This window comes from Tinamus guttatus, unplaced genomic scaffold (genome assembly GCF_059628265.1).
Source record: "Tinamus guttatus ecotype Peru unplaced genomic scaffold, ASM5962826v1 Tinamus_guttatus_pri_ptg000403l, whole genome shotgun sequence".
Taxonomy (NCBI): domain Eukaryota; kingdom Metazoa; phylum Chordata; class Aves; order Tinamiformes; family Tinamidae; genus Tinamus; species Tinamus guttatus.
In genome coordinates this window covers 1,808,625-1,835,766 of record NW_028288937.1, presented here as the reverse complement: position 1 = coordinate 1,835,766, position 27,142 = coordinate 1,808,625, and the positions used below count along the sequence as shown (strand labels likewise).

General features: G+C 42.5%; 1 protein-coding gene across 1 annotated transcript; it reads left to right on the top strand.

The window, feature by feature from the left end:
- Positions 1–26,173, top strand: HAO1 (hydroxyacid oxidase 1). The gene is made up of 8 exons (XM_088531246.1): positions 1–142; positions 7,307–7,458; positions 16,978–17,233; positions 19,578–19,753; positions 20,700–20,791; positions 24,871–25,029; positions 25,308–25,377; positions 26,049–26,173. Exons 1-8 carry the CDS (start codon positions 6–8, stop codon positions 26,171–26,173), a joined length of 1,167 nt encoding a protein of 388 aa, XP_088387372.1. The 5' UTR covers positions 1–5.
- Positions 26,174–27,142: the final 969 nt, after the last annotated feature.

Below are 27,142 nucleotides of genomic sequence, written 5' to 3'. Positions count from 1 at the left end.
TGAGAATGTCTGGAAAACCAGTTTGTCTTGCTGATTATGAAGAGTATGCTAAAAAATTTCTTCCAAAATCTGTGTATGATTATTACCGATCGGGAGCAGATGATCAAGAAACGTTAGCAGATAACATAGCTGCATTTTCAAGGTAAGAGGATGACTAAGCTATAATACATATACGGATATATGTATGTGGGTGTATATTGATTCTGTTTTATTAGTATATGTGGGTGCTTTCTGCAAAACTTCTCACACAAAAACTTTCACTGCTCCTCCTTTTCAGGACCACCTAGCAGCTCTGTCCTTGACTTCTCCAATGATTATTTACTATCAAATGCATTCCCCAAAATACACTGGAATGTGATTTCTAGCTTTGCCTGTTTTGTTTCTTTTCTGTTGCAGTTAGCATAAAGTCTCTTTTCTTTTAGTTCTGTCACAACCAATATCAGGTTGGATGATGAAATGGTAGTTTCTACATTTAGGCTATAACATAAACATGGGGCTGCTTCTGTTCTCATTTTTTAGCTACTGAATTGGTTCCAGCTCTCACCTCCTGTTAGCCTCCTGAGATGAGTGTTTTGGCAATGCTGCTAAATCCAAGCCAACCATCCGAGACGCTGCTTGGAACCGAGTGGCCAAGCTATGGGCAGGCGTCCCCCAATAGCGGGGTCAGTGCTATTCCAGTCAGTTCATTTCCAGCATGAAATCCTGTAAATGATGGGAGCTCTTATAAAGCAGTTCCAGTTTACATCTGGTCCCTTGTACAGCTTGCAAAACTTGAGGTCTTTCGGTTCAGAACCACAAGAGGAACAATTTCCAGGTAGTTTTTGCTGTGGAATATTGTAGCTGAGCGTCAAAGCATCTTTGGAGTCATTTCCCATGTGTTGTGTTGGTTCCCTCTCCCTTGTATCTCCATTTTTCTTCTGCCAACAGAGCATTAGCCCAAGCACTGCAGAAAAGAAAGGCAGGCTAATTGCATCATCCCTGTTAAGCCTAGTCAAACAGTCTAAACAAATAGCTGTTATCTTCCATTTTCCCCTTTCATTCTTGGGCTTTTGTTAGTGCAGACATCTAACTGTCCTGCACTTGTTTTTGTTAAGATTTAAAGGCCCTATCTTTAATCCCATGTGTGTTCTGGGTGTCTAGCAAACCAAAACAAAAATTTCCAATTTATTTTTAGTTTGTCACTTTCCCCACTTTATTTCTCCTCTCAGATGTCAAACATCCAGGCCAAATGACAAATAGTTTGGGTTGCTGCTGAGAAAAGTGTCAAATATACATAGGTGCAATGTTTGATTATAGGCTAGGCTGAAATCATTGAGTACATTTTTCTCCATTAACTTTACCATCCTTCATCTTCTGTGTTACTCTGCTGCTGAAGAGTCATTGAGGGAGATGGTTCTAAATCTTTGTTAACCTCCTGGTGTATTGATGTTGCCATGTGTGGCGATGGGTTTGTTGACCTGGATTTGCACCTCCTTGCAGTGCCGCCTTGCTCTCCTGTAGCACCTGCCATGAAGGAGACTCCAGCTCGTTTTGATGAGGTGTTGGATAGCACTTGTCTGGGTAGAGGAAGGACAGACACTGATTTCATGGTGATCTTCTAGACAGCTTGGGGAGTTAGGACCTGTGCATGGGGCTTGTGGCAGGTGTGGACTACCAGGCCCTGTGCCTTCTCCAGGGGCCTTTCCACCTTCTCTGGAAATCACATGCAACTTCTTAGAGATTCTAGAGAACTGTGACAAGTCCTTTAGCTGTATCTCGAAGGTCAGAACCCAGAAGTTAAGAAGAGCTTAATATTAGGGACTTGAACATATTTTTCCTGCCATTTTTTGTATGTATAAAGAAAACTAACCTATACTGCAGGCAGTACTTTCAGACCTCTGGCTACATGTAAGCACTCACTGAAATGCCATTTGCATTTGGTTCAGACACCAAACCAAAGGCCAGCCCGTACACCAAGGGGTGAGTAGTAGTAGGAGAGGATGTAATAATGCTTGCCTTCCAATAATCACTGGAATGCTTCCAGATGATTTATAAAGATTATTTGATAACAAAAAAAGATGTTAAGGAAAGGAGATGGAAAGGAAGTGCTTGGAGACAACTCACAGAAGTAGCAGTGAATTTTTGTAAACACTACAATCCTGATTTAACTAATGTAACTAATCCCGATTTAAGCAGAAGTCGGGTCTAATCTGCTCACAAGTATGTTAAAAAGGTAGGTAAATTTGCTTGCCATCCTCAGCATGTGGGATGCTGTGATTAGCAATTTCTTTGACCATGTTTGCAGTGGCTCCCTGGTAGCATAGTATCTAGAAGGAGTGGGGTAGCAAAGCTGTTTAAGGATTTCACAGCATAAAACTTGCTTGCTTGGACCAAGTGGGTGTCATTTAAACACTCCAATAATTCTTTTTCAGTGCTGATGGGAGAAGCACGATCTAATCACTAGAGCAGGATTGCCACTGAATCTGGGTTCAGGCCTTGGTCTTGCAAAGTCTGTGTTGAACATGTTACAGGTTATCTCCCTGTTCCTTGGTGCAGCTCCTGGGGACAAGACATGCCTCATGCCTCCTGCTCCCAAAGTTGTCTTTATTCAAAGAAGTATGTTCAGCTTCATTTCTGATCACCTCATAGCTCTCTTTTTTTTTGGCTGGCAAAGGCGCAGTTGCTTGCAATTTTAGCACACGGTGTTCAGCTTGATTGTATAAGTTTACAATCTATTTAAATATTCAGTATATGTATTTTTAAAATCTTTTTAAATGGAAAAAAAAATCAAAAGCATTAATTCTCACCCCATGCATTTGTACAAAATTTATTTAGGTGAGTAATCCTGTTAAGAAGGGTACTGTCAAGGAAAATAACCATGTCAGGTTGTTTGAATGTATGTGAGATGTGTGGGTTTTTTTTTTTTTTTTTTGTTTTTTTTTTCTTTTCCTTTTTTCTCAAGCTAATACCTGCATTTAAAGAAAAATGGACTGCTATTGCTATTAGGGAATGATGCAGCAAGTAAATGAGTATGTTGATTGGTAATCCAATATCTTCTGGAAGATGCAGTTTCTAGAAAAGTAAAATTCAAATGCCTTAGATTATAAAACTAATATCCTGACCTTTTGAAAGCATAATTTGTGGGAGTTAAGTCCTTTAATCAGATACTAGATTTTCAAGTTCCAAAAGACCGTTGGTAAGGATGAGGTTAACATGAGGCAGTAATTCTTGTGTTTTCCTGTTATTCTGGGATTGATGTTGCAGTGAGGAACCAGAGCTTGTATTTCAAAATCAGTCTTTTACTGCTAAGGCCAGATAACTCTTTCATCACGGTTTTGAAATAGTGTGGAGACAGCTGTTGTCTAACTGAAGCATTTAGGCCAGAGAAGGTTTTCAGATGTCACAGCACACATTATTCCCTATGGATTCTGACTTTATTCACCTTGCATTTATTCTGTGTCACAAAATACCATGTGTCCTTCCAACACTGTGCTTGTCTGATGATTGAATTCACTCTCAAGTTGCCAAGGAAGCAATCGGGCTGAATAGAGAATAGATTTTATGACAAGGTTGGGTGCCTTAAGCTTGATGGCACTCAAGAAGCGATCTGAAATCTCCTCTTTCAGCATTTTAATGAAGATGGACGCAGGTGTGTAAGAAGACATTTCTAATCTGTTGTGACACAGTCTGCTGCTGACTTCCCAGGGGCCTTTGGAAATGATATGTTATGTTGCCCTATATATGGAGCAGGAACAGCTGCTGTATCAGTAATTGCACTGATGCGTATTTGCTGCAAACATCATTGTCTTGTAGGTAGATATAAAAGGCATTAAAATAGCTGGACCTTTAAGTAATGCAAATACTGGTTAAAAGTGCAAAAGGGAATGCAACCAGGGTCGAGCAGGCATGTGCAGTTGTAGAGGTAAGAAAGAGGGGAATGCTCCCAGTAAGCTGCTTACATTCTGCAGTGTCCTTCACCTGAGATGCTTGGTGTGCTCTGAAAAGCAGAGCACTCTTCGCTGCTGAGATGGTAAGATACCCTGCAAGATAAAATGTTTTTTCCTAAGTAAAAGCAGTTGTTGCTTGATAGTGCACAGCACTAGCACATCAGGGAGGCAAAGGTAGCAAAAAAAAGTTGGAATTGGGATAGGGACTTTGCCCAAATAGCAAGTTCTCCTCATACCACGCTGACAGCAATGCAGTGCCAAGGCGTTATTTATTACTGAGCTGGAGGCAAGAAGAGCTGCTGCAAATGTTACATCTTGGGAGTTTCAGCAGCTTTTCACAGCTGAAAATGCGTGGGGAAAATACTGAATGCTTTCCTCTTTATCTTAACCACCTCATGTGCATTTGGAAAGTTTTGAGCACAGAGGGAAGAGAGAATTTCTCTGTCCTCCTCCCATCCTTCTTTATAAATAACTCCTGGTTAAGTCACCTGCCGGGTGGGGAATGCTTATGGCCTTCCCCTGTGTAGCAGCTCCCCAGGTACCAGCTGAGACAAGAGGTAACAACTGATTATTGTGCATGAGCGTGGACTTTATCTGGAGAAAAATGTGGATGACAAGGAGAAGAAGAATAAAAAAAAAAGTACACAAGATTATTACAAAATGCCTGGAAATCTTTATACTCAGTGACTGGGAGGAAGCAGGTGCTGGGAGGCTGTGCAAGGAATGCAAGCCCTCATGGTCCCTCAAAACTCCCTGTGTTTTTGCTTGCTATTGAGGGCATTTTCGTATGGAAACATCCCTACGGAAGTATCAAGCATCTGACTTAGCAACAGCCAGAAAAATCCCCCCCTAGAAAAGCCACATTGGCAGGAGCAGATTTCTGTTTGTTTGCTTTCCCTCTCTTTTCTTCTTTGAGGAAGACTAAGCTGGTGATCCCTTTAATGTTTTTTGTGGAATCCAGTAAATTTTCCCTTATGGCTGTTGATTTCATGATGCTCAAGGATGTGTGGCCCAGGAAGCAAGGCGCAGAGGAGCTGCAAAGGGGGTCAGAGGGGAGGATTCAATTTTCAAGTCTGCATTTAGCAAATCTGATGGCCCAGGGAGGTTGTGGCTGGAGTCTCTTGGTGGGATGTGACGGTGAAGAGGGTGTTTATGGCCACTCGTAATAGCATCACATTTCTTGTATGCACTGTTAGGAGCTCAGCTAGGGGAAAGGTTGTGCTTTTGGCACTTCAGGACTGATCCTTAGATCTATGCAGTGCTGAAAAGGTTTACCTGGTTTATACCTTAAGCTTGATACTGAACCTGAGCAAAGACATTAAAGGATTATTATTTTTTTTTCTGGGAAAAGATGGCTCAGAATTAGGAGAAAGGCTTTGGAATGAGTATTAGGAAGGAAAAGAAAGTCCATGTTTTGTTTTGTCCCACCCTCAGCCTGTCCTCCCCTGAAAATAATAATCTGATCCAATAGCATGAAAACAAGCCTAAGGATACATACTTGCTATGTGTGTCTTGGCTCCAAACAATACAGCTGACTCCCACAATATCATCTCTTCTTCCAAGCATCATAACCATCTTTCTCCTCCCTGAGGAGTGTGTTTGGGAGAGCTGGCACAGCCTGGTACTCTGGGGTTTAAGAAATTTGGGTCTCACCTTGACTGTCCTGCGTTTCTTGTGGAAATCTCTCTTGATCTTTTTGCAGGGTAGAGATATTGAAGCTTCTGTGCGTAGCTCTTTTCCTTTTTTTTTTTTTTTTTTTTTTTCCTTCTCCTTTCAGTTTAGTTAGTTAGTACAAGGGCTCAAACTGACTACTAGTGAATGTCAGAGTGTAGTCCCAGATGTTCATTTAATGCTCATAGTAATACTGGAGAACACAAGCCCTCTAGCACAGAGCAGGTAACCAGCTTCAGCAGTGCTGGTTAGCTTTGTTTAATTGAAATTCAATAGCTATCACCTGAAAATGCAGAGCCCTTTGAAAGGGAAAGATGCATGAGCAAGACAAGGATGCCTCTTGGTCCTTCCCCTGCTAACAAGTACCCTGGGGTGGCTGCTAGCAATAGGGGCTGTGCTACAACTCCACCTGGTTGGAGAGAGGCATCTCCCTCATGAACGTAATGTACTTGTATATGTTGGGCTACTGCAGGGTTGCCTGCTTGACTCAGTGAGAGGAATCGTAGTCTTGCTTGGTTGGCTTTTGCACTTAAATTTCTGTGTCCAAGCATATGATGTCTTGTCTGACTTCGAAAAACTGCAGTTTCATGTGAGGGTGTGTGTGACTTAATTTGGTTGTTGTTTTGGTTTGTTTTTTCTCTGCTTTAAGTCAACTTTAATCTTCACTCTGGGGTGAAGCTCCTAAATGGAGAATGAAGCCCTGCTCTGGGTCGATGCACTTTCTAGTGGACATATTAAAGGCCAAAGCAAGGTCTAGGATGGGTGAACAGCTGCTGGGCCAAGTCGTTCACAGACAAGACTGTAATTTGATTGCAACTTTGCCAAGTTACAGTTGCTGTGTTTAGTTTTTTTCCTGGAAGTCTCCAGTCCTTGTGGTGTAACGGGCAGTCTCTGGGCTTGCCGTCCTGCTTGACCGAGACACATGTTGAACCACGGCTGCAGGGAACAGGCTTTTCCAGGCCAAGCAGCTCTACTGAGGTGCCAAGAGACACCAAGAGCAGAGCATTTCCCTGCCTTGGCTTTGCTCAGGACAGGGAGCCTCTCTGCCCCCTTTCCAGGCATCGCAGCTCGTGTCTCACTGCAGAGACCCTTGATGCAGATGGTCGGTGCCCCTTGTTTGTTTGCCCACAAGTGTGGGCAGGAAGGTGTAAGGGGAGCAGAAAATGCAGCAAAGCGCAATGGAGCGAGAGGCCCTTAGATAGGGACAAGGACAGGCAAGAGCACCGACCAGGCTGGTTTTATCCAAAAATCCTTGTTTTCTGTGTCTCCCAGGTCCACAGGAGACGAGATAGAGATTAGTGGCTTCTGGTGCCCTCTGACACCCTCATCGTCCAGTTTTGCCCAAGGCTTTCATGGAACCTGGGACTTATTTTACATGTTACTCTTCTCAGCTGTTCTCTTTGCTTTCTAATGGCAGTAGCCAGGAGCACTGTAAGTCATTTTGCCTCTTTCACCCTCTGCTGACCTCCCTCCCTCTGCCCGCTCCCTCCTGCCTTTGTGCATTTCAGCAGGTGACAGCAGCTCCAGGTGATTCAAGAAATATTTATTCCAGCTTTGACACCCCCTCGCAAATAGCTCTGGCCTCTTCCTTCCCTCCAGCTTTCCAATCTTTCTCCTGACAAGAGAAGTCTTTAGAAAAGCCATTAGAAACTGTAAATAATGGACTCGCTGCCTGCTTTTTAAAGCTTATCCATTTGTCTCTGTGCCAGATGGAAGCTGTACCCCCGGATACTCAGGGACGTGTCCGTGATAGACCTGTCCACCTCCGTGTTGGGGCAGAAGATCAGCATGCCGGTGTGCGCCGCAGCGACCGCCATGCAGCGCCTGGCTCACGCCGACGGCGAGACGGCCACCGCGCGGGGTAAGCGCTGCGGAGAGGAGCCCGCAGCAAAGCAGGGGGAGCAACAGCATGAACCCCCGCCTGCTGTTCCTGCAGTCCTGCTCTGTTTCTTGTCTGCACTGCTGTGGTCCTGATGGGCTTGAGTTGTTGCCCCCGTTGATTGGTTTTATATATTTATTTGTTTGCTTTTATTGCCTTCCTTCGTAAGTGAGTTCTCATCACTCATGTCAGGGGAGAAGTGCAGTTTGCAATGGGGAAATGGTTGGGAAGCTGATGCGGAGAACCCAGTTGAATAACTGTTTTATAACTGCCTTCACATCAAGTGCGCATCACTGATGAGAACAAGCACATTAAAATTTATACTAAAGTTTCAGGAACTCATGATAAGGCTGATGGCCTGCAGGTGGGTGCTGGTCCTTTCTCCTGTGGGTTCTCTGGTCACTTTGAAAGGCTGGCCCTTAGCTAGTGAAATCAGCCCAACTCCTTAGTGTTGGCCCAACTTCTTAGTGGACCTGTGCTGCTTTACACGAACTGAAAATCTGGCCTTGGGAGAAAAAGGATCTGACCTGCTAAAATCAGAAAGCCCCTGGCTCATGCTGTCTCTCTTAAAGTCAGCAAGGTATAGCAGGGCCATTAGAAATTCTCTTCCTAGGAAATGTGATGTTCACACAATCCTGGCTTTGAGGTCTTCAGGGTTTCAAAATGACTTGCAGCGTCCATATTATTTGATTTTTCACATGTAGCCTCCATGTTTTTGCTGCACAAGAGGAACCATAGGCTCAAACACGCTCCCTGGCTACACGTAGTCCCCCATCTCATCCCATCCGTCTGGAGATGGGGCTCCTCCGAAAGCTTTTTCAGTAAAACGCATCCAAAGTGCAGCTGGTGGCAGTGACAGACATGGGGAGCGTGAGGAGCGCACGTGGCCGCCTTCCACGTGTCACAGGCCCTGAGCAGCAGCCTTGGCAGCTTTGCCTTTGGCCCAATGTCTGCGCCCCTCCTGTAAGCATTGTGTGAAGAAGATTGGATCTTTTTGCAAAACCAAGGAAGCTTTGTAATCTGCTGTAATACAGGTGAATAGATTCATGGATTTTTGTTGTTGTTGTTCTATTTTTTTTAAGGCCAGGAAGATTGTAACATGTATGCAGCAGGAATTCCTGCGTAATGGTAGTCAAGGCTGGCAGAGATTTTTGCACAACTTCAGCAATGTCTCTTTTAGGAAAGCCTGTCAGGTTTGATTTGGGAATGAAATCATAGAGGAATTGTCTGTTTCTTGCCTCTTCTGTTGCCAAAGCGTAGCCTGATTTTTGCTTTCAGTCTGCTTGTATTTTTCAACAAAACTGCTACTGCCCTTTTGGCGAGGCTGAAGAGCCACCTGTTGTCAGAAAGCTGCTCTCAAGCTCCTCCTGCCCATCGAGGTACTCGCACCATTACAGCTGCTCTGTTTTCTTACAAGGCATTTAGGCCTCCAGACATTCTTCTTATCACTTGAACAAATAAAAATGAAATTTATATCTACTATATAGTATACATAGTCTATAAATATAAATGCATACATTTTTTCATGAAAATGCATGCTTCCTATCACAAAGCTGTTTATGCACAGCAGTGATGATCTGTGTCTTTGTCCCCAGAAATTCAGAAGCCTTTCTTTGCCTATGAAAGACACTCACATTGAACACAGCTCTCTGAGTGCGTCCCCGGGAGCCACCAAGATAAGGACCCCTCTGGGGTAGGTCTGTGCGAAGATGTCCATGAGTCTGAAAGACTGTGCAAAAAAGATATTGGCCACGCTTTACATGTGAAGCTTCCTTATCCTGAGCTGCCAAATGACACACAGTCATTTAAAAACAACAACAAAAAAAACCCTGCACCTGTTGCATATGAATAGCTTTGGGCAGTCAATGCTATGATCCCACATGGGTAGAATGAACGAGGCCCCAGAATGAAAAAACCTCAGTCCAGCTCATAGCTGAGCTATTTATTTAACAGCATCTCCATTACTAATGCAGCAGGCACTAGCATGAAGTGAATCTCGTCACATGTGGTGCAGTGAGAGCTGCTCTTAACTCTTTTAGAAGCAACGTGGCTGTGACAGGCTGCTAGGGTGAGCTGCAACACAACTTCAGAAGAGGGGACAAGGATTGACTCAAACATAGGCCTTCTGCTAGGCTTAGACTTGAGCCACAGAGAAACAGAATTGTATTTTCTGTAAAAGATTTCTTTGATTTCTAGTATGTTTGGAGATGTACCTCTCATTCCTCGAGAGATTTATTGGGAAACCAAGGTTTTGTGCATAGTGTAGGTGCAGCCCCATTCCACACGATGGAGCTCAAATACCTTGAATCGACTTGGGAAGAGGCCTCCTACCCCAGTCCCTCCTGCTAGTGCTGTCCCGTCTTTGGCAGCTTTTGCAGATATTTCTGGCCCGAGTTCTGCTGATTTCACTTTGCAGAGGAAACTCTGAAGCGTAATACTGTTAAATGCAAACATATTAATACAATGTTAAAAGGGAGACTTGAAATGCACTAAATTCAGAACATTCCATATCCCAGATTCCCACCCGTGCTACGGTCTGGCCCCATTTTAAGACATAAATCTTTAACTGTGTATACAGTCAAGTGATACAATAAGCTAACTACCAGGCCTGAGTTATGGTTGTGGTAGATAACTTAATTTTGGAATTTCCTGGCTTTTGTGCACTTACTGTTTCAAACTTGAACATGATTATTGCGTTTAATTTTCCTGGATTTTAAATCAAAATTAGAAGAGCTTGGTGTACTGGCTACAATTGGAATATGTGGCCAAATAAACATATCCTTGAGAGTCAGTTATTTTTTCTTCTCTTTCAAAGGAGAGGGTAATTAAAATCACACCCTCTGTGTTGCATTAACTTTTCTTGCAGGGGGAAAAAAATAAGTTCAGTTTTGTGCTCCTAGAGGTGGAGTGGGGCATTCGGTGCCAAGCTTTTGGTTTGACCTTATTAGATGACAGGGATTAGCTGTAAAGTACACGTTTGGCTTAGAGCTTCCCTTAAATTTGGGACATTCGGGGTCAGGGCTTTTGTTGCATCCAACATCTCTTAAACTCTTAGGGATACCTCTGAGACGCATGGAGCCGACTGTTGGTTGCTTTTGGTCAGCTTTGCTTCAACTGTTACCACTTACACAAGCCAAGAAAATCTGATACGTAATCTTGTGGCTTTTGGAAAACACACTGTACTTTATAGGCTTGACTTTGGCTCCGGTGTGCAGAAAGCAACGTGCTGTGAGGGGTGAAGTGATGGCCCGGGGGTCCCAGAGTCTGACCTGGAGCAGCTTTCTCGCAGACGTGAATCTTGTCACTCTTCAACACCCAGGTGTAGCCACCAGCTGTGTGATGTGGACATCCAACTGAGGAGACCCAACCTCCTGGTGGTGGTGGCACCGCGCTCGCTGGCGGAGCGGGTGGCACAGCGAGGGGAAGAGCAAGCCGTCTCCTTCCTTGTATTGAAAACGTGGTCGCCGAGCCTCTCGGTGACCTCCCTTAAACTGTAACGCCGCAGCTTGCTTTAAATGGCTATTCGTTCTTTCTATGGGTTTGCCTGCACTCTATAAAATAAGTAGAGGTGTTGTCTTGTTGAGGATGCACCTTTATTGGCTGTTCTGTTTTATTAATAAGGCATAAGTTCTGGGGAAAAAAATAAATTTTGACTTTAGAAACTCCGTGATAGGCGGTCCTGCACAAGAATTGTTAAATTATTCCAAAAGCTATTTCCACTCTTAGTAATACAACCATAACGATTGTCCAAATCTGTGTAGCTTCAGCTTCCAGATGTTGGATCTTATTGATACTTTTGTTAGCTAGACTTAAAAAAAACTCTCTACATAGGGTCTAATAGATTATAATAAGGTAATTCCTTAGTTTTAGTTGACCTGAGTGGACCTGGAATCTTTCCTTACAGAGAATATTTCCTTATCCTTTAAATGATTTCATGAACCCTGTCTCATAGACCTGGTTAGAAATTGTTCCAGTTTTTGATGTTCTTTCCTCAATATATTGCATAGTATTTTTGTGGCAGTTCATCAGTGTGTATTTGACAGTTTTGCAAATAATGGATTTTTTGTTCATTAGGAGCTAAAAGTTGGGAGGAAAACTGTTTTGGATCAACTGAAATGTTTGATTTGATCCAAAACACAATGTTTTATTTCATTTTCCTACTAGCTAATGCTTTTAACCATAGTTCTGTTTTGAAACAAAAGTGTTAGTTCAGAAGAAAACATTTCCATTGAAAATATCAACACATGACATTTTGACTTCTGTGAATTTTTCTTTTCCTTCCTGCTCTCACTTTGACTTCTTAACTAAAAATATTTGCCAAATTTGATGAATAATCTTAGCCACCATTGGAGAGCAAAGGGCTGGTCTCTAAACACTTTTTAACCAAAATGAACAGAACTGTTCTGATCCTGTGTGAATTCTCTGTTCATCCTTTGGAAGATTCAGTGTCCCTTCATACAAAGACATTCCCGTGTCATGCTGATTTCATCCTCCTTTCACAACCAATGCGATCTGCGTGTTGTCTTCAGAGTTCACACCCCCTTAGGGAGGGCAGTTGTATTTACGGTCCTTTAAATAACGCTCATGTTCAAGTACACTGGAAAAAAAAATCTTGTTCACTCTCCAGCTGCTTACCAAGGAATAGCAGTCTTCTGAAATGCCAGTCTATAAACAGCTTATAAACAGATAGGTAGTGTTATTTTTGACAAGATTTGTGGTCTGTTAGTGTGGATGCTAATTGTTTAAATGGTCTCAATTCTTACAGATTACCATATTTAATATTCTGTTTAGTCAGAAGCACTATTGCAATAGCTGACTTCTGTAGACTTGTTGAAAATCAGCCTGAGTATCTTGACCATTTTCTTGGCCCCATCTTTTGGAAACTTTGAATGCTAGTCATTCAGACCTCACCATTTTGTTTACCCTCTGTAGTTGCTCTCAAACAACTTCCTGATTTCTTGTTGATGCAAGAAGGGTTTCACCATCACCTGCGATGGGACCGTACTGTTTGCTTTACCAAAGAGAGAATAGCAACATTGACTAACAACTCTCCCGATGTGCCCCATTTTGTTACTGGAAAGTACCTTATTTCCAGCTAGTGAGGGACAAAATGCTGCTGTTCCCCTGGTTCTTGACAGACTTTTAATATTCTCTGTTAGTTTTCGTGCCACTGACCACCTGAATTGTGGCTCTCTGAGCTCTCCTGCTAATGGCAGCTGACAAGCCCATGGCTTTGAATGAGGAATTTTGCAACCTGCTGCTTTTTGTATTGGCCCCTCTGACCATGGCAGCACTTTGTATTCATCTTTTGCCTTTTACCTGTGTGCTATCTCCTTAAAATGTTAGTTTTAGAGTGGCTGTCAACACATTAGGCTTCAAGGAGCCTCAGTGGAGTTGCTGGGAGGAAAACACTCAACTTGCTTTAGTTTTTCCCAGAGATGGCAGAGACTGGCATATCTGGGGGATTTTCTGGTGCAGCTACGCAAGCTGTCTGACATGACAACCCTTGCTTCTAGACCAGCCAGCTCTGTTTCATATTTTCTCTGCTGCGTTTGGCCTTCCTGCACAGCTGACAAAATGCACTGCATCAACAAACCCATAACCCACCCAACTAGCATGCGGTGTTTTGTAAGGAGCAAGTGGGGTAAGGCTGGGCAGGGCATTTCTCAGCCAAGTGTGTTTCAGCAAGAAAGCAATGTTAAGTACTTTAAACAATTTTGTTTCTTAGGAGATGCAACTGCAAAAACATAGCTACTTTTCTTGAGAAATACCAGGATGCCAGAAGGACGCTTTGTTGATCCCAAACAGTGTACTCTGTCCCCTAAGTTAGGGACTATGTAGTTACTGGTGGATTCAGGTTAGAATGACCAAATGGGGGAAGCTTTGACTGCCTTTCTTCAGAGATTCCCCTAAAAGGGAAATGATGAGAATTTGCACAGCAAGAGAAAAGTTCCCACTAAGGCTACAGAGCAATCCTTACAAAACATTCAGGCTTAAACTAAGCTCCTCTTTGGTGTCGTACCCTGAAATAAGATGCATCTGTGTCCTTTTCATACAGTTGGAGTGATGTCTTATCAGAAGTTGCTTAAGGAAGAAAGAGATTGAGAGGTTTAGGATTGAAAAAAGAGGGCTGAAAGACGTTGTCACCTCTATAGTGTTCTCCTGTGTTCTTCTGAAGTTGGTCCTACCGAGTGGTTGATCTTGATTTGTTGCCATGTGAAATATTTCAGTTGAATTTCTCAAGAAATTTTACTGTGATTTATCTTCCTTGGTGAGAGTTTTTCTCCCACGCCTCCGGCACAGAAGGCTCTGCTGGCCCAGGGCTTCACTGGATCAAGCAAAGATGTGGAGCTGTGGGTCGGAGCAAACGGTGTCTCCCCGTTGGCATGGGCTGGCATGGACCATGCCCTGGTAACGCAACTCAGAAGTGAAGACCATGCAGATTCCCCTTCCCAAGTATTCCACCACAGTCCTCGTTATGGCAAAATCTGATCCTGAGAAAAGACAAAGCACGAAGAGCTCGAAGTCTTATTATGCTGATAATTAAAACTCCTCCCAAACTCCTGTGTGTGCCTCGTGCTATGTTTGTCGGAGGCTCTCACTGCGTATAAAGGTAAGTGCAGGCTTTCAGGCAATGCTGTCTGTTTGGGCTTAAAGCTGGACCCCACCCTGCTCCAAAAAAGACTAAAAGTGAACTGAAAAGGACTGAAGAAAGGCTGATTTACAAAAATCTGATTTTCAACTTTGGTAAATGTCACACTGCGGGAAGAGTGTCACATGGGTATATGGATCCAGTACTGAATCTTAATAATTTAAAATATTTGTAGCACCCCAAACTTGGCATGTTAAATATGACTGTTAGAGGAAATGAATTACTTGTGTTTTCTTAAACTTCAGCTAAAATATCCTAGTATAGTGAGCATATTTTTAGCAAAGCTTAATTCTAGGAAAAAAAGGACCTGGCAACACTTCAAGAGTATTTATCATAAATTTTTGAGTCTACAAAATTGTCAAAATAATCTTAAAATGATCAAGACAAATAAAGCATAGATCAGCCTCCTGATCTAGCCTCCTGAAAACTGGATCTGTAATTTCTGCAAGTTTGTATAAATTTTGTGTGTGTGTGTAGACTTTGAATTTGATTGTGCAGATCTAAATTATGACTCTTGAGTTAATTCCTTAGCAAAGAATGGTTAATTTTACAGGATACACAACAAAAGTTTTGTGGATATACTTCTGTGAAAGCTCTGTAACCCAGTTTGTGATGGTTGAACCCAGATTGAACCAAATTACTTTAATCTGGAATAAAATGTAAATGTTGTCTTCTCCATCTCCACGTATACAAATAAATGGAGAGGATACGGGGTTATTTTATGTGTCTAAAAAATTCCATTCACTGAATAGGTTGCAGTGCAAATTTTGTTTTTGTTAATACATTTGCAACTGTTCTTGTGCCCTTAGGGCTGTACAAGTAGAGTTGAGAATAAAAATAAAGAATAGAAATACAGATACCTAAAGACAGATTGAACCATAACATTTACATTTTTTTCCCTTATCTGATCTGAGGGTTTTGCAATGACTGGTTAGCAACCCTCCCCTTCATCCATGGACATGTATTTGATGGAGGACAGGAATGCTGTTCCCTTGCTGCTCAGCGTCCCTTCAGGGACTTAATTCAGCAAATGGCTTGTTACGGGATTTACAACCACCCACCACAGGAAACTCCCAGCTATTGCTGTTTTATTTAGGCATTCAGTTTACATGAGCTCTTCAGAAACTTATTTCTAGGTGCCTAATGTGGGAGAGGGGAACACTTTCAGTAACTTCAGGGGCACTAATTAAAGGGCTAGGATTTAAAAGTGTTCAGTTCTTTGATAGATATGTGCATGTACAGCCATCGTAAGTTCTTGTTCTCTAGCAGAGCAGGTCCCAGCTGTGTAGAAAACTTTTTTATCATTATTATTATTTACTAGTGTGAACTCAGCCTGGGCTTTCAAACTGGCATGAACTGTTTTGGTTTTCATCACTAAATCAGATTATGCTTTGAGTCAGTTAATACCTGCACCTTATTTCACCCCAGTAAATATGCCAGCAATTATAGTTTAAAAATGCAGTGATTCAGCTGGGCAGCTAAGGTGCAATTCATCTCACCTACCTGAGTCATTTCTATGTGATCTGTTCCCCTGCAGCGTCTGGTGTAGTCGGTGGGAGATTTGTACCCTGGAAATGCCTATTGTATTTCACTGGCTGAAAGTAGAGTATGGGAGAATACACCATGTGCAGATGCCTATATTTTGTTGGACGCATCCAAGCTGTTCTTATTTAATCCAACAACAGATGTTATTTCCTGACAGATCGATAGATTATTTAATGGTGTTCAATAACAAATAGGTGAGGATCTTTCAACTTGGTGAGTAATTTGACCTGTTTAGCCTTTTGAGTAAATTGCAATCTGCTTGCAAATGATTAGTGAAGACGAATCGGTGACTTAACTCATCCATGTTTGGGTAGGCAGGAAAGTGAAAACTTTATTTCCCACTAGGACTGGGTAGATGCAAGAGATGAATCTACATTGCAGAAAGGCTGCTTATAAGATGAACCACCCTCTGCCACCACTTGAAGCTGAGGCCGAATCTGAATAGAAGTAGAGAGCATTTTCCAAGGCTTATCAGGTGTTTGTTCTGGCTACTGCTTGAAAGGTTTTGCCTCTTACAGTTTACAGTTCTTCATAAGGTAGCAAAATCTGCAAGACAGAAGAGCAAAGACAGGTTATTCTCCCTGACTGAAAGCTGCCTGAGGTTGTCAGAGGGTATAACCAATTTGTTTGAATAAACTGTTCCTAAGTTTCCACTCGAAGAGATTTGTAATCCTTATTTAATAAAATGCTACTTTTTAATACCTCTATAGACTAGAGATGAGGTTTTGAAACAGAGGCCCATTTACATTAAAAGTATGCATACTGCGGTAGACCAAGAAAAACAAGGCTTTGTGTAATATTTTTGCATTTTACAGGGTGTTTTCCTTTATTTTATATTAAGCGATAGATTACACCAAGAGAATAAGTGATAGATTCATAAAATCTAATAGCATGTGGTTAGGTTTGTAGTGCAGCCCCGTGTGGAACTCGCCTCTGCAGAGGCCACCAGTCCCACGCCAGGACCTTACAAACCCGGGGCCCTGTAGGAGGAGGAATTAGTAACATGGGACGAGGCTCCGTGTGAGCATCACGTCCTTCGTTTTCAGTGCTGGCGCAGGGATCATCACAGCGAGCTGATAGACAGCTGAGCACAGAGCATGAGCTGGGGAGCTTCACAGCAGCCCAGAGCTGATAGTAACAGGGCTGCTAATCAGCTAGGGTTCCCTGGAAGACTGGAAACGTGCGTATGCAGCGAGGAAAGGAAGCGTGAAGTTACATGACCTGATCCTGTCTCGTGATTCATGCCGAGTGCTCCTGCTCAGAGGAGCCTCCCTGTTGACTCTGGTGTCTCTGTGTTCCTCCAGCTTGCCAGGCGGTGGGGACAGGGATGATGCTGAGCTCCTGGGCCACCTCCTCCATTGAAGAGGTTGCTGCAGCGGCTCCCGACGGCCTTCACTGGCTGCAGCTCTACATATACAAGGACCGGGAGGTCACCAAATCCCTAGTGAGGCGTGCGGAGAGAGCCGGCTACAAAGGGATCTTCGTGACGGTGGACACGCCGTTCCTTGGCAGGCGCATCGACGACGTGCGCAACAAGTTCCAGCTTCCTCCACACCTCAGGTATTTGCTCGCGAGTAGCACAGGGTCACGGTCATCACCGCTGCTCCCTTCCCTGGGATGCTGCTGGTGAATTCACGACACACTTATTCGGGGTGACATATACTACCTTTGCTTTCCTGCTAGGAACTGAGCACGCGTTGCTTGCTTTGCTCCAGCTGTAGTCCACCTGAGCACAAAAATAAGTTTTCTTGTCTGTTTGCCCTCTGTAAAAGATGTGCAGTGTGCCAGGAAGACTGCTGAAGTCAGTGCGATGGGTCATTTTTTTTTTTTATACGTCTGGCAATATATCTTTGGAGATACTCAAAATTCAACTGGATGTGGCCCCCAGAAACCTGATCTAACTTTGCGTGTGGTCTAATTGCCAAGTTGGCTGTGATCTGACTGGTGAGTTTGGACTAGATGGTCATGGAAGGTCTCTTCTAACTTATATTTTCCTGTGACTCTGTAGTAGGTCCAGAACTATATTGCTATTGCTTTCAAGCAGCTTCAATTCTTGTTAGTCAAACACAGAAATACATGGGGGTCAGCCTCTAAATGATCCATGAGGGCAATTTCCACCCTGACTCATCTTTTGAGACTTCTTTCTTTAGCTCGCCAGAATCAGTGGTTTTATAAGAAGTGACTTGTATCTGTATGTGAAATTAATAAACAATATGGTAAAGGTTAGCTTAGCTCTGCTCACACTGGTGTTTTCTTCCTGCGTCACAGTACAATCCCAGGAGTAAAAGCATGAATGCCTTGAGAATCTAGCATTCAAGTGAAGCACACTGATACGCATATGCCCTAAACTTTAATCCTGCCATGGATCTCCAATTGCTAAAATGTTATTGATACTTGCTGTCCTACCTAAGGAAATTATGTTTTTGGGGGTGGAATAGCTTTTCTTAGGGGCAATGTTATTTTAGGAACTGGGGTTAAACAGTTTGAGCGTGAGACAAATAATCTAAAAATATTTGAGAAAAGCTCACTTTGACCCCACCTAACACAAATCATAACAAGTTTTGTTTAATTGAGTGAAACATATGAAATAATACAGAACTGGAGTAATCTTTGGAGGTTCAAATTCATCACTTTAGATTTCAAAATGACATTCGGGTGGCGTTTTGTTGCAGAGTCAGGGGTGAAATTCTCTAGTGTTGAGCTCTGCACGGTTATATGATAACTTTTTCTTGGCTTTAGACTTTCAACAAAGTTTTGAAGTAACAACAAGGTGCCATTGTGCTCAGAAATGTATGTAAGGCAACATTCATTCAAGTGTTGATCTGCATTTCACAGTCCAAGAAAAACAACAGTTATTTATATAATCTTATCCATGGTTCTGTTTTTCTGTGCATACCCCACCCTCCCCAAGCCAAGCTGAAAAGCTGGATCTCGCTGAGAGCGCCTGCTCCTGTCTCATTTTCTTCTATGCCTGGAGCTGAGAGGGAAAGCCATGTGAAATGCTATTTGGTGCAGGCATGAAATCAGAAGTGAAACTACTCCGTTTCCATGCAGAAATATTGTTTATTTCTCAAATGTGGAATATGAGAATAAAATAGTCCAATATGGAAGGAGAGACAGTTTCTGCCATCACCCCGTTAGGTTTAGGGCCTGAAAGATCGCAGGCCTTGCGCTCCTCGTGCTTGTGTTCCTTGACACACAACTTTGGGCAGTTTGACTGTCATCTACTGGGAGATTGAAGGTGCCTGGGAAGATTCCCACAGCTGGGACTGACGGTGTCCTTGGCGGCACTGGGGTCACTGATCATGTTTTAGGGCTTGCGAGCCTTGGGGTATCTACTTCAACTTTCCTACATCAGCACAGCCTTAGCTTTTTGATGGGTCCTTATTTCTCCTGCTGCTCTTCTGCCTAGTAAGACTGTAAACTCTCGTCATTTTCAATTCAGTTCCTAGGACTGGTGAGATGGGCTTGGCACTTTAGGGTAAATAAGAGCTTACACTTTTATATGAACTTTTTTCCCCCCTACATTTTCCATGGAAATGCACATAAAGGGCAAGGGAAGAGCTGGCTGGATCTTGTATTTTTTGGATTCTGTCTCCTGATGGCAGGTTTGATCCTGAAGCTTTAGATTCTGGGTTGGTCTTATCTCTCTTGAAAATAATTGGAGTGTTGCATTGGACAAGAGCACTTTGCACCAGTTATCAAGTGATTCATCAGCCCAAAGGTTTTGGCTTAATAAGGAACGTGATGTGGCATGCTTATGTAGGCACTTTCTTCTTACCTTGTAATTCAAGAGAGAGGTGTGTTAAAGGCTGGTGTTAAGGACTGATGCTATTAATACTACAATGAATGTTTCTCAGACTCTTATTTCTCAAACTGTTTTTCTGCATCTTTGTCATTTTAGATTGAAAAACTTTTCAAGTGATGATTTGGCCTTCTCTTCTGGGAAAGACTTCGGAGAAAATAGCGGCCTGGCTGCGTATGTAGCCGATGCAATTGATGCCAGCATCAAGTGGGAGGACATTAAATGGCTTCGAGGCCTGACGTCGCTGCCCATCGTTGCCAAAGGAATCCTCAGAGGTGCGTCCCGCCGCGCTGGGGACGAGTAGGGGCACCAGGGGTGGCAGCGTGCTCGTGCTGCTGGAGTTTCTGCAGAGCTGCATTCCAAGCAGTCCCTCATCACTACAAGCACCTGCTTTGCTGATGCTGCATGTCATGGGATGCACATTCACGTTTGTGTGCTCTGTTGAGTTGGGAAGGTTTGCCAAGACAAGGCCAAAAATAAGAGGAAGCCTTTTTCTTCCTGATACGTGGTTAGGATTTGCAAGGTGGCAGAGTCCACTAAATGCCTGTCAGTTCCAGTTGGGTTCAGTTCACTGGGAACTGGGAAGGCTATCTGTTATGTTGGCTCTGTATACAAGCTCCTTGTATGAAGATGGTCCCTGAGACAGGCAGATTCTTCTTCCTTTTGATAAGCAGTGACTGAATTTTGTTATTTCTTTGGCTAAGAAAAAGTCAAAAAAATAGATTTTGTGTTTTGCTGGTTCAAGGTACAGGTCAATGTTGTGGCCAGGATGTACTTCTTACCCTTCCTGACTGGACTGTAGAGAGTGTGTGAAGGAACATGATTCCAGCAGCTAAAACATTGGCAAAAGCAACTGCTTAAATAAGTATCTGGAATTGTCAGATGGTTTGTATGTCTGTGCTATGGGTGTCTTCATATCAGTGGCTAGGAACTGGAGTTCCATACTTTAGAAGGACAAAGCCCCAAGTGACTACCTTTTAGCTGAGAATGTTTATATATATATAAATATATATATATATATGTATATATATATATATATATATATATATATATATATTCTCGGGACCTCTCGTGTGTGGACATGATGCTTAACTCCTTGGTTACTTCACTGAACCTTTCCCAATACATATATATATGTATTTTAGCGATGCCCTAATTTCCCTTGTGGAAGTGTCAATGAGTTGCCAGTTCTGGAAGGCTGTATCTTCTTTTCTTTTTCAGCTGATGATGCTAAAGAGGCTGTGAAGAATGGGGTGAATGGGATTCTGGTGTCAAATCACGGAGCAAGACAGTTGGATGGGGTCCCTGCAACTGTAAGTACTGGTGCCAGGATCTGCCAGGATTCTCTGATTTATTCCACCCCATGCCATTTTTAAACTTATGGTAGCTGGAAGGAAAACCTCTAAGTTGATAGGCTGTACACTTAATCCATATGGTATACACCTTGATCCGTGAGCAGCAGTCTTTGCCCATTTCTCCTCTTTTCTGTCATGTCATAACATGTTCTGAGGTAGATGCTGTCACCCTTGTGTCAGATCAAATAAAAAGACATAGAAGGCTTTGTGTGGCCGTTTCTTCAAGCTACCTGGACACCTTGTTCTGGCTGCAGCATCCTGCAAAGTAATCCAGAGGAGCAAGTTCATATTAGCTCATTTAAGAGACATTTCATAGCAAGCTCACTTAAGAGATTAGCAGAAGGGCAAGACGCTTTGCATTTGAGAGATGCAAAGCTCTAGCTGTCCGAGGAGTTTGGGCATGTGTCCTTCCTCAGCCTGATACGATGAGACCTCAGCCTTGCTGGCAGATGTGGAGGCTGCAGCACAGAGTAAAGGCTCTGGAGGCAGTGGGTCACTGAAGAGGAAAGTTGTTGTGGCTGAAGGAAGCTGCAGTGGCTGAGGTACCTCAGTGTTACCATAAGCAGCGAGTCCTCTCCATCGAGGACTGAATGAGCTCAGTCCTTGGTGCTGTCCTGCGTTTACATCCAGGCAGGCATGGTCTGCACCTCAAGGCAGCAGGGCTGCCCGTGGGGACACTCCTGAGCTAGGCTCCTTCCCCTTGAGTACCACAGGGATAACACGACCCATGGAGCATGGAAACTCCAGAGGCTGCAAAACCTTCCTCTCTGCTTGGGGATACCCTCTATGGAGCTAGCGGTGCCTGACAGGTTTGTCCACACACGAGGTGCAGTCTTGCATTTTATTAAAGTGTAAATATCCCTGGGAGTGACTGGGTCTTTCCCTATCAGTCCTGAGAAAGCTTGGCAACCTGTGAAGGATAAATCTGTTTTATTTTATGCAAAGTTATGCATATGTATGCTCTTACCAAAGACTCAAAGAGGAAGGTTCCATACATGGAACCAGACAGGAAATAATATATTTTATTGAATGAGATAGTGAAGGAATTATAAATGATTTCACAGCTATTTTTTCAGGAATGGACCTGTGGAACCTAATTTTACTCATTTTACTTTTTTTTTTTTTTTTTTTTTTCCCTCATAGTATCTTTAAGGCATATTATTTTCAGTTAAGTTTTTAGAAAGTGAAAACTGTTTAACTTTTTCCATCCCTCCTTTTTTTTAACCTTTTTTTTTTAGCTTATCCTTTCCCATGCCTTCCCTTCGTTGCAGTTTGCAACAAGTGAAGGTTGTGCTGGAGTTCTTTTCCATGTCTCATATTCTCCATAGGCATCTGAAAAGAATAGGGTTACAGAACAGGTAAAGGAAAAATGAAGCTCTCCTTTTTTGCCTTTCAAATGTTTTTGCCTTTGGAAATGGTATGATGTGATCAAGTTACAGTAATTTTCCTTTTTCCTTTTCCTTGTCATGGTAGTTGATACCTTTTCCAAAGGTGAAAAGGGATTGGAGAAGTTCTGAACTGGCAAAGAGAAAGAAGTAAAGAAAATGAAAAACTGTGTTCAGACTGTGAGAAGGGGGGAAAAAAACACACACAAATATTTCAGTCATCATTCATCCTGCTTCAGTTGGTGTGAGAAAATGGTGCAAGAAAAAAAGACTGAAAGGGAGGAGAATCAAAGCCTAGTTGTAACCGTTTCAGGGTTCTTAATATGCCTTTAATGAAAAACCTCCTGCTTTCCACGATGACTTTCTGGAAGAGGAGGAGGACAGGTAAGGCTTTTCATTCAAAAATGTTTTGAATGTCAAGTTTTATTCACTGAACTCAGTAGGCTAGCCTTGCACACCCCCTCCTCCCCAGGACCCCTTCTGCTCCCTGCTTCTCTCCTTGGGGGCAATCCTGCTGATTTTTTCCACTCTCTGCTTTATGGAGGTCCTTATGTGGACCCATCAAGGTCCTTACGTGGACCTATCAAGGTCCTGAATGTGCTTGCAGCCTCTTCTTGCAAGCGAACGTACGAAGCTGGGTATCAGGGCGCCGAAGGCCAGGCACAGAGGGTCTGCTAAATGGCTAGCGCAGTGCAGGAGTCGTCCCTGGAGAAGCTCTTGCCTGGTGATGTCTCCAGGCACAGCTAGGGACCAGCAGGAGAGACACCACAGATGTCAGGACTTCTCTTCCAGTTTCAAAAGAGACGGCCCGAGGATGTCAAACATGTTGTGATTTTTGGTGCTATTGGCGAGGTGGCAGCTATTCAGTTTTTGACACCTGCAGACTCTCTGAATTTTCAGAGTTGGGCCTAATATTTCTGAAAGTGACGTATGTTTTGTTTTGTTTCTATTTACATCTGTCACCTTCATCTCTTCATTCTCTTTTGGGAATGTATGTCCCACTTTCACTAACTGTGTTTGATAACCTGGGACATGTCTGGTAGGAATGTAGTAGCATATTAACAAATTGCCTTGAAATATGAGAAAACCTAAGAAATCTTTTTTTTTTTTTTTTTTGCACTAGAACAGAAATTAAGCTTAAAAACAATTTTTTTATTTCTTCACAACACTACAGTGCAGAGGAGAAGGCACTATTACAGCTGTATTCACTGGATTTTGTCTTATACAAATTTCATATTTCATTGTGCAGTTTTCTTAATGTAAATATCTGTATCAGATCATGCTTAAGTATTTCTGTTTTTGAAACATAACAATTTGGTTTAATTGCATGGTTTTTCAGAACATGAGTTGAACCCAAGCTGGTTAATATTTCTAGTGTCTAGTTACACATTGAGGAAATCTATGTTTTAATTATGGTTTGCATCATGCTTTAGTTATTCTATCACTTTAATGTTGGTACAGTTTGTCAGGATGTAAGAAGTGGTCTATATATACGGAAATGGATCCAAAATATGTTTGGCAAGAGAGCAAAACCAAAGGGAGTGGAAAAAAAATCACAGCACGTGCCAAACTTCAGGAAAATTTTAATCCAAATCTAAAAACAAACTCTACTTTCAAGTTTTTTTCCTCCCATCTCCTAGTCATTTTTTATCCATTAGAAAGGAAATGAATTACTTCCGTTTTTGAAAGACATTTTTTTGTGTGTCTTTTGTCTTACTACTATATACTGTTTCCAGTCTCCTTAATACTTGCCTTCTAGCCTTGCCCTTCCTGATTTTCCTGAATAGGAACCATTTAGGTGTTATAGGAATGATTGGTGTTTAGTTAATGCTTGAGTCTTGAATTCAGGAGTCTCTTCTCGGGACCTCTTGTATGTGGACACGATGCTTAACTCCTTGGTTACTTCACTGAACCTTTCCCATCGCTAGGGTGTAAGCAGTGCTTGGTGGAAGCAAGTGTACGTATGCAGTAGATGAAAACATTTCTTACCTTTTTCATGTTAAAATGTAAAAACTGCAAAAGTGCTTGGAGAAAGCCATGTTTTTCTTATATAAACAAGTTCACCCCAACAACTATTTTCTTGGTCGTGGTGTGTTCTGAAATGGAAAAACTCATTTGTGAAAACTTGGTCACATCCTTCTCTTATTCCACATCTATCAATACATGCCTGCCTTGGGCTTAATTAGAGGTGATTCTTAATGCAAGCAAGAAAGCAAAGGTGGATATTTAAAAAGAAATTCCCAGAAATTCAGTTTCACTCAAACTGGTGAACTCTATAAGTTAAGGTGGAAATTCTAGGGAAAAGCTTCTGCGGTTCTTGCTGTTTCTTTTATGCTTCTGAAGTATCTAATGCTGGTTTGCGTTGGATGTGTGTCATAGAATCAGAGAGAAATTCTGTGTAACCCTGGTGATTATCATTTTATTTATGTGACTATCCAAATAAATTTGACTTTAGTATATATCTGCTAACATGCTTAGTCACTTCCACTTTTGAATACAAAACTGCATTATTTGTGCATGTGATTAGCCATGTATTAACCATTTAGCTTCTCTACATTTGGGTCCTAGACATTATTATTTTTTTTAATAAACAGGGTAGCAGAAATGGACAAGTGGTATTTGTGTGTGGTTTTTTTTTTTCCACTTTTCTAGATTGATGTCTTGCCTGAAATCGTTGAGGCTGTGGGGGGCAAGGTGGAGGTGTTCCTCGATGGTGGTGTGAGAAAAGGCACGGACGTTCTCAAAGCATTAGCTCTTGGAGCCAAAGCAGTATTCATCGGGAGGCCTCTCATCTGGGGCTTGGTTTATCAAGTAAGTCAGGAAAAGCTCAAATTCACGTTTGCAGATTCCTGGGCTGGCTGTTCTGGCTTAGTTCATGAACATATGTGTGCACATACATGTTTGTGCACTTGCAAGGATACTGGAATGCATCTGTGCGGATCTAAAACTTGTGATGACATGTGCTTAAGTGCTAAGAGTTTGCATGTCCATAAAACTTCCCACAGATGGTATTAACACATATGTATATGTATGCACACAGGGCACTTACTTATACATGTGATAATACATATTGCCTTCTAATCCACTAGGGGAAAGAAGGAGCACAGGAGGTTCTGCAGATGCTGAAGGAAGAGTTTCGCCTGGCAATGGCCCTCACAGGTGAGACATCTACACTTGCCAGTAATAGTCTATCTGAGTTGCATTTCCTAATAGTTTTCATCTTTGAGAATCACAGTGATATTAAGAAATTTGGCCAAAATCCTCCTTTTCTCTCATCTGTGAGGCAGCAGAATAAAATGACAGACATGCTAGCTCCCTTCCTCTCTTGGTGCCAGCTAGGCAGGGCCTGCAGGTATTTAAACTCTCTCTCTCCTTAAGGAGGACTTCAAGGAGAACTTTATTATTCTAAATTTAATAGCCAGGCTTCAATACCCACCCAAAGTCAGGGCCTCAGTGCTCAGTCTTCAGAATCATTGCATCAAAGTCTTTATTGATTTATGCTGTTTATTATGGGGAATCCAGGTTAGAGGATGTTAGAGGACCCCTTGAGCAAAGTGCTATACTCACCTATACAAGAGAAATGGAACAGTTTGCAATATAGACAAGCTTCAGGGTGGATTGGAGAAGAAAATAGTTATCCCTGTCTTAGAGTTTGGGAATCCAGTTGCAAATACATTAAGCAAAAACCAAAATAAAAATAAAAAGGAGAGCAATAATTCTTTGATAAGTAGTGGCAAACCCCTCCGTCACTACAGGTTTTGTCATCTGACAATGTAGTTTGCTACAGGAAGAGATGTTCATGTTGAAGCTATGTGTGCCTGGTTCTCCAGGGCACGGTGCATTTAGGCATGTTACGATGTCTAGGGTAACCTTGGTGCAGCCACCTGTGCTGCGGCACAGCTTGCAGCCAGTGTCTGCAGGGAGCATTCGCAGCCAGTCCCCTGACCAGTGCTAGGCAAAGGCCTCTGCTTAGGGTGTTGCAAACTCCTGAGGCTGTGAATGGACAACATGTTGTGGAATGCTGGACTCTGCAGAGCTGGTATCTGGGCCCCAACTATGAAACTTCCTTCTTAATGTTTTACAGAAGAGTGGGGCTTTCAACTTACCTATAATTTCTCCATCAGGATGCCGCAGTCTGGAAGAAATTGGAAGGGCACTGATTCGAAGAGATCAAATACCTGTTTCCAAGATTTAGGATTGAAGACAGTCACCACAGCTGTTGGAACTTGTATGTGAAGTTTGTCACTGGATAAAAAGAATTGCATTCACTCTCTGGGCCTCACCCTGCCCTCCTTGCTGAGGAGGGCTGCCCTGTCACTCTGTATGAGATCATTTGTTCAAGTAGCATTTGAAGCACTTTCTACAGGTGTTCCCATATACTGCTAGGCTCTTCTGGAAAGCTGCCCTGTACTGTGAGTTATGATTACAGAGATGGGCCCTTATACTAGACCAATATACAAATTCAAAGGTGTTTCCTAACCAATCGTGTGTGTAAAAATGTTAATGCTAACTTGCATGACTTGAAGTAACTTTGCTGTTAAAATGAAACTATAGAGAGAAGTGTTTTCATAGCAAACAACTATCAAACTGTGGAACTTTAAAATGCCAGGAATACTTCTTGTTCACTGTTGAGAGAAATTGCACTTCAGATCATTGAGATTAAATATTGCTTTCCTGTGGACACAGTATCATTTCCCTATTGACTTTATACACTATTCCTTTATACAGTGTGGGAGTGTTTAGAGGACTGGTGGTTATAAAGAACTGAACAACAGTGCAAAACTGTCTGTTGTTTAAGTGACACAAACTCTAGCAAGGAAACGACCACTACACATGACAGGTGAGATCTTTGACTTGGGCAAATGCATGTAACCTGATTGCCTTCCACAATATGCTGACTGCACCCAGATGCAATGCTGAGTCC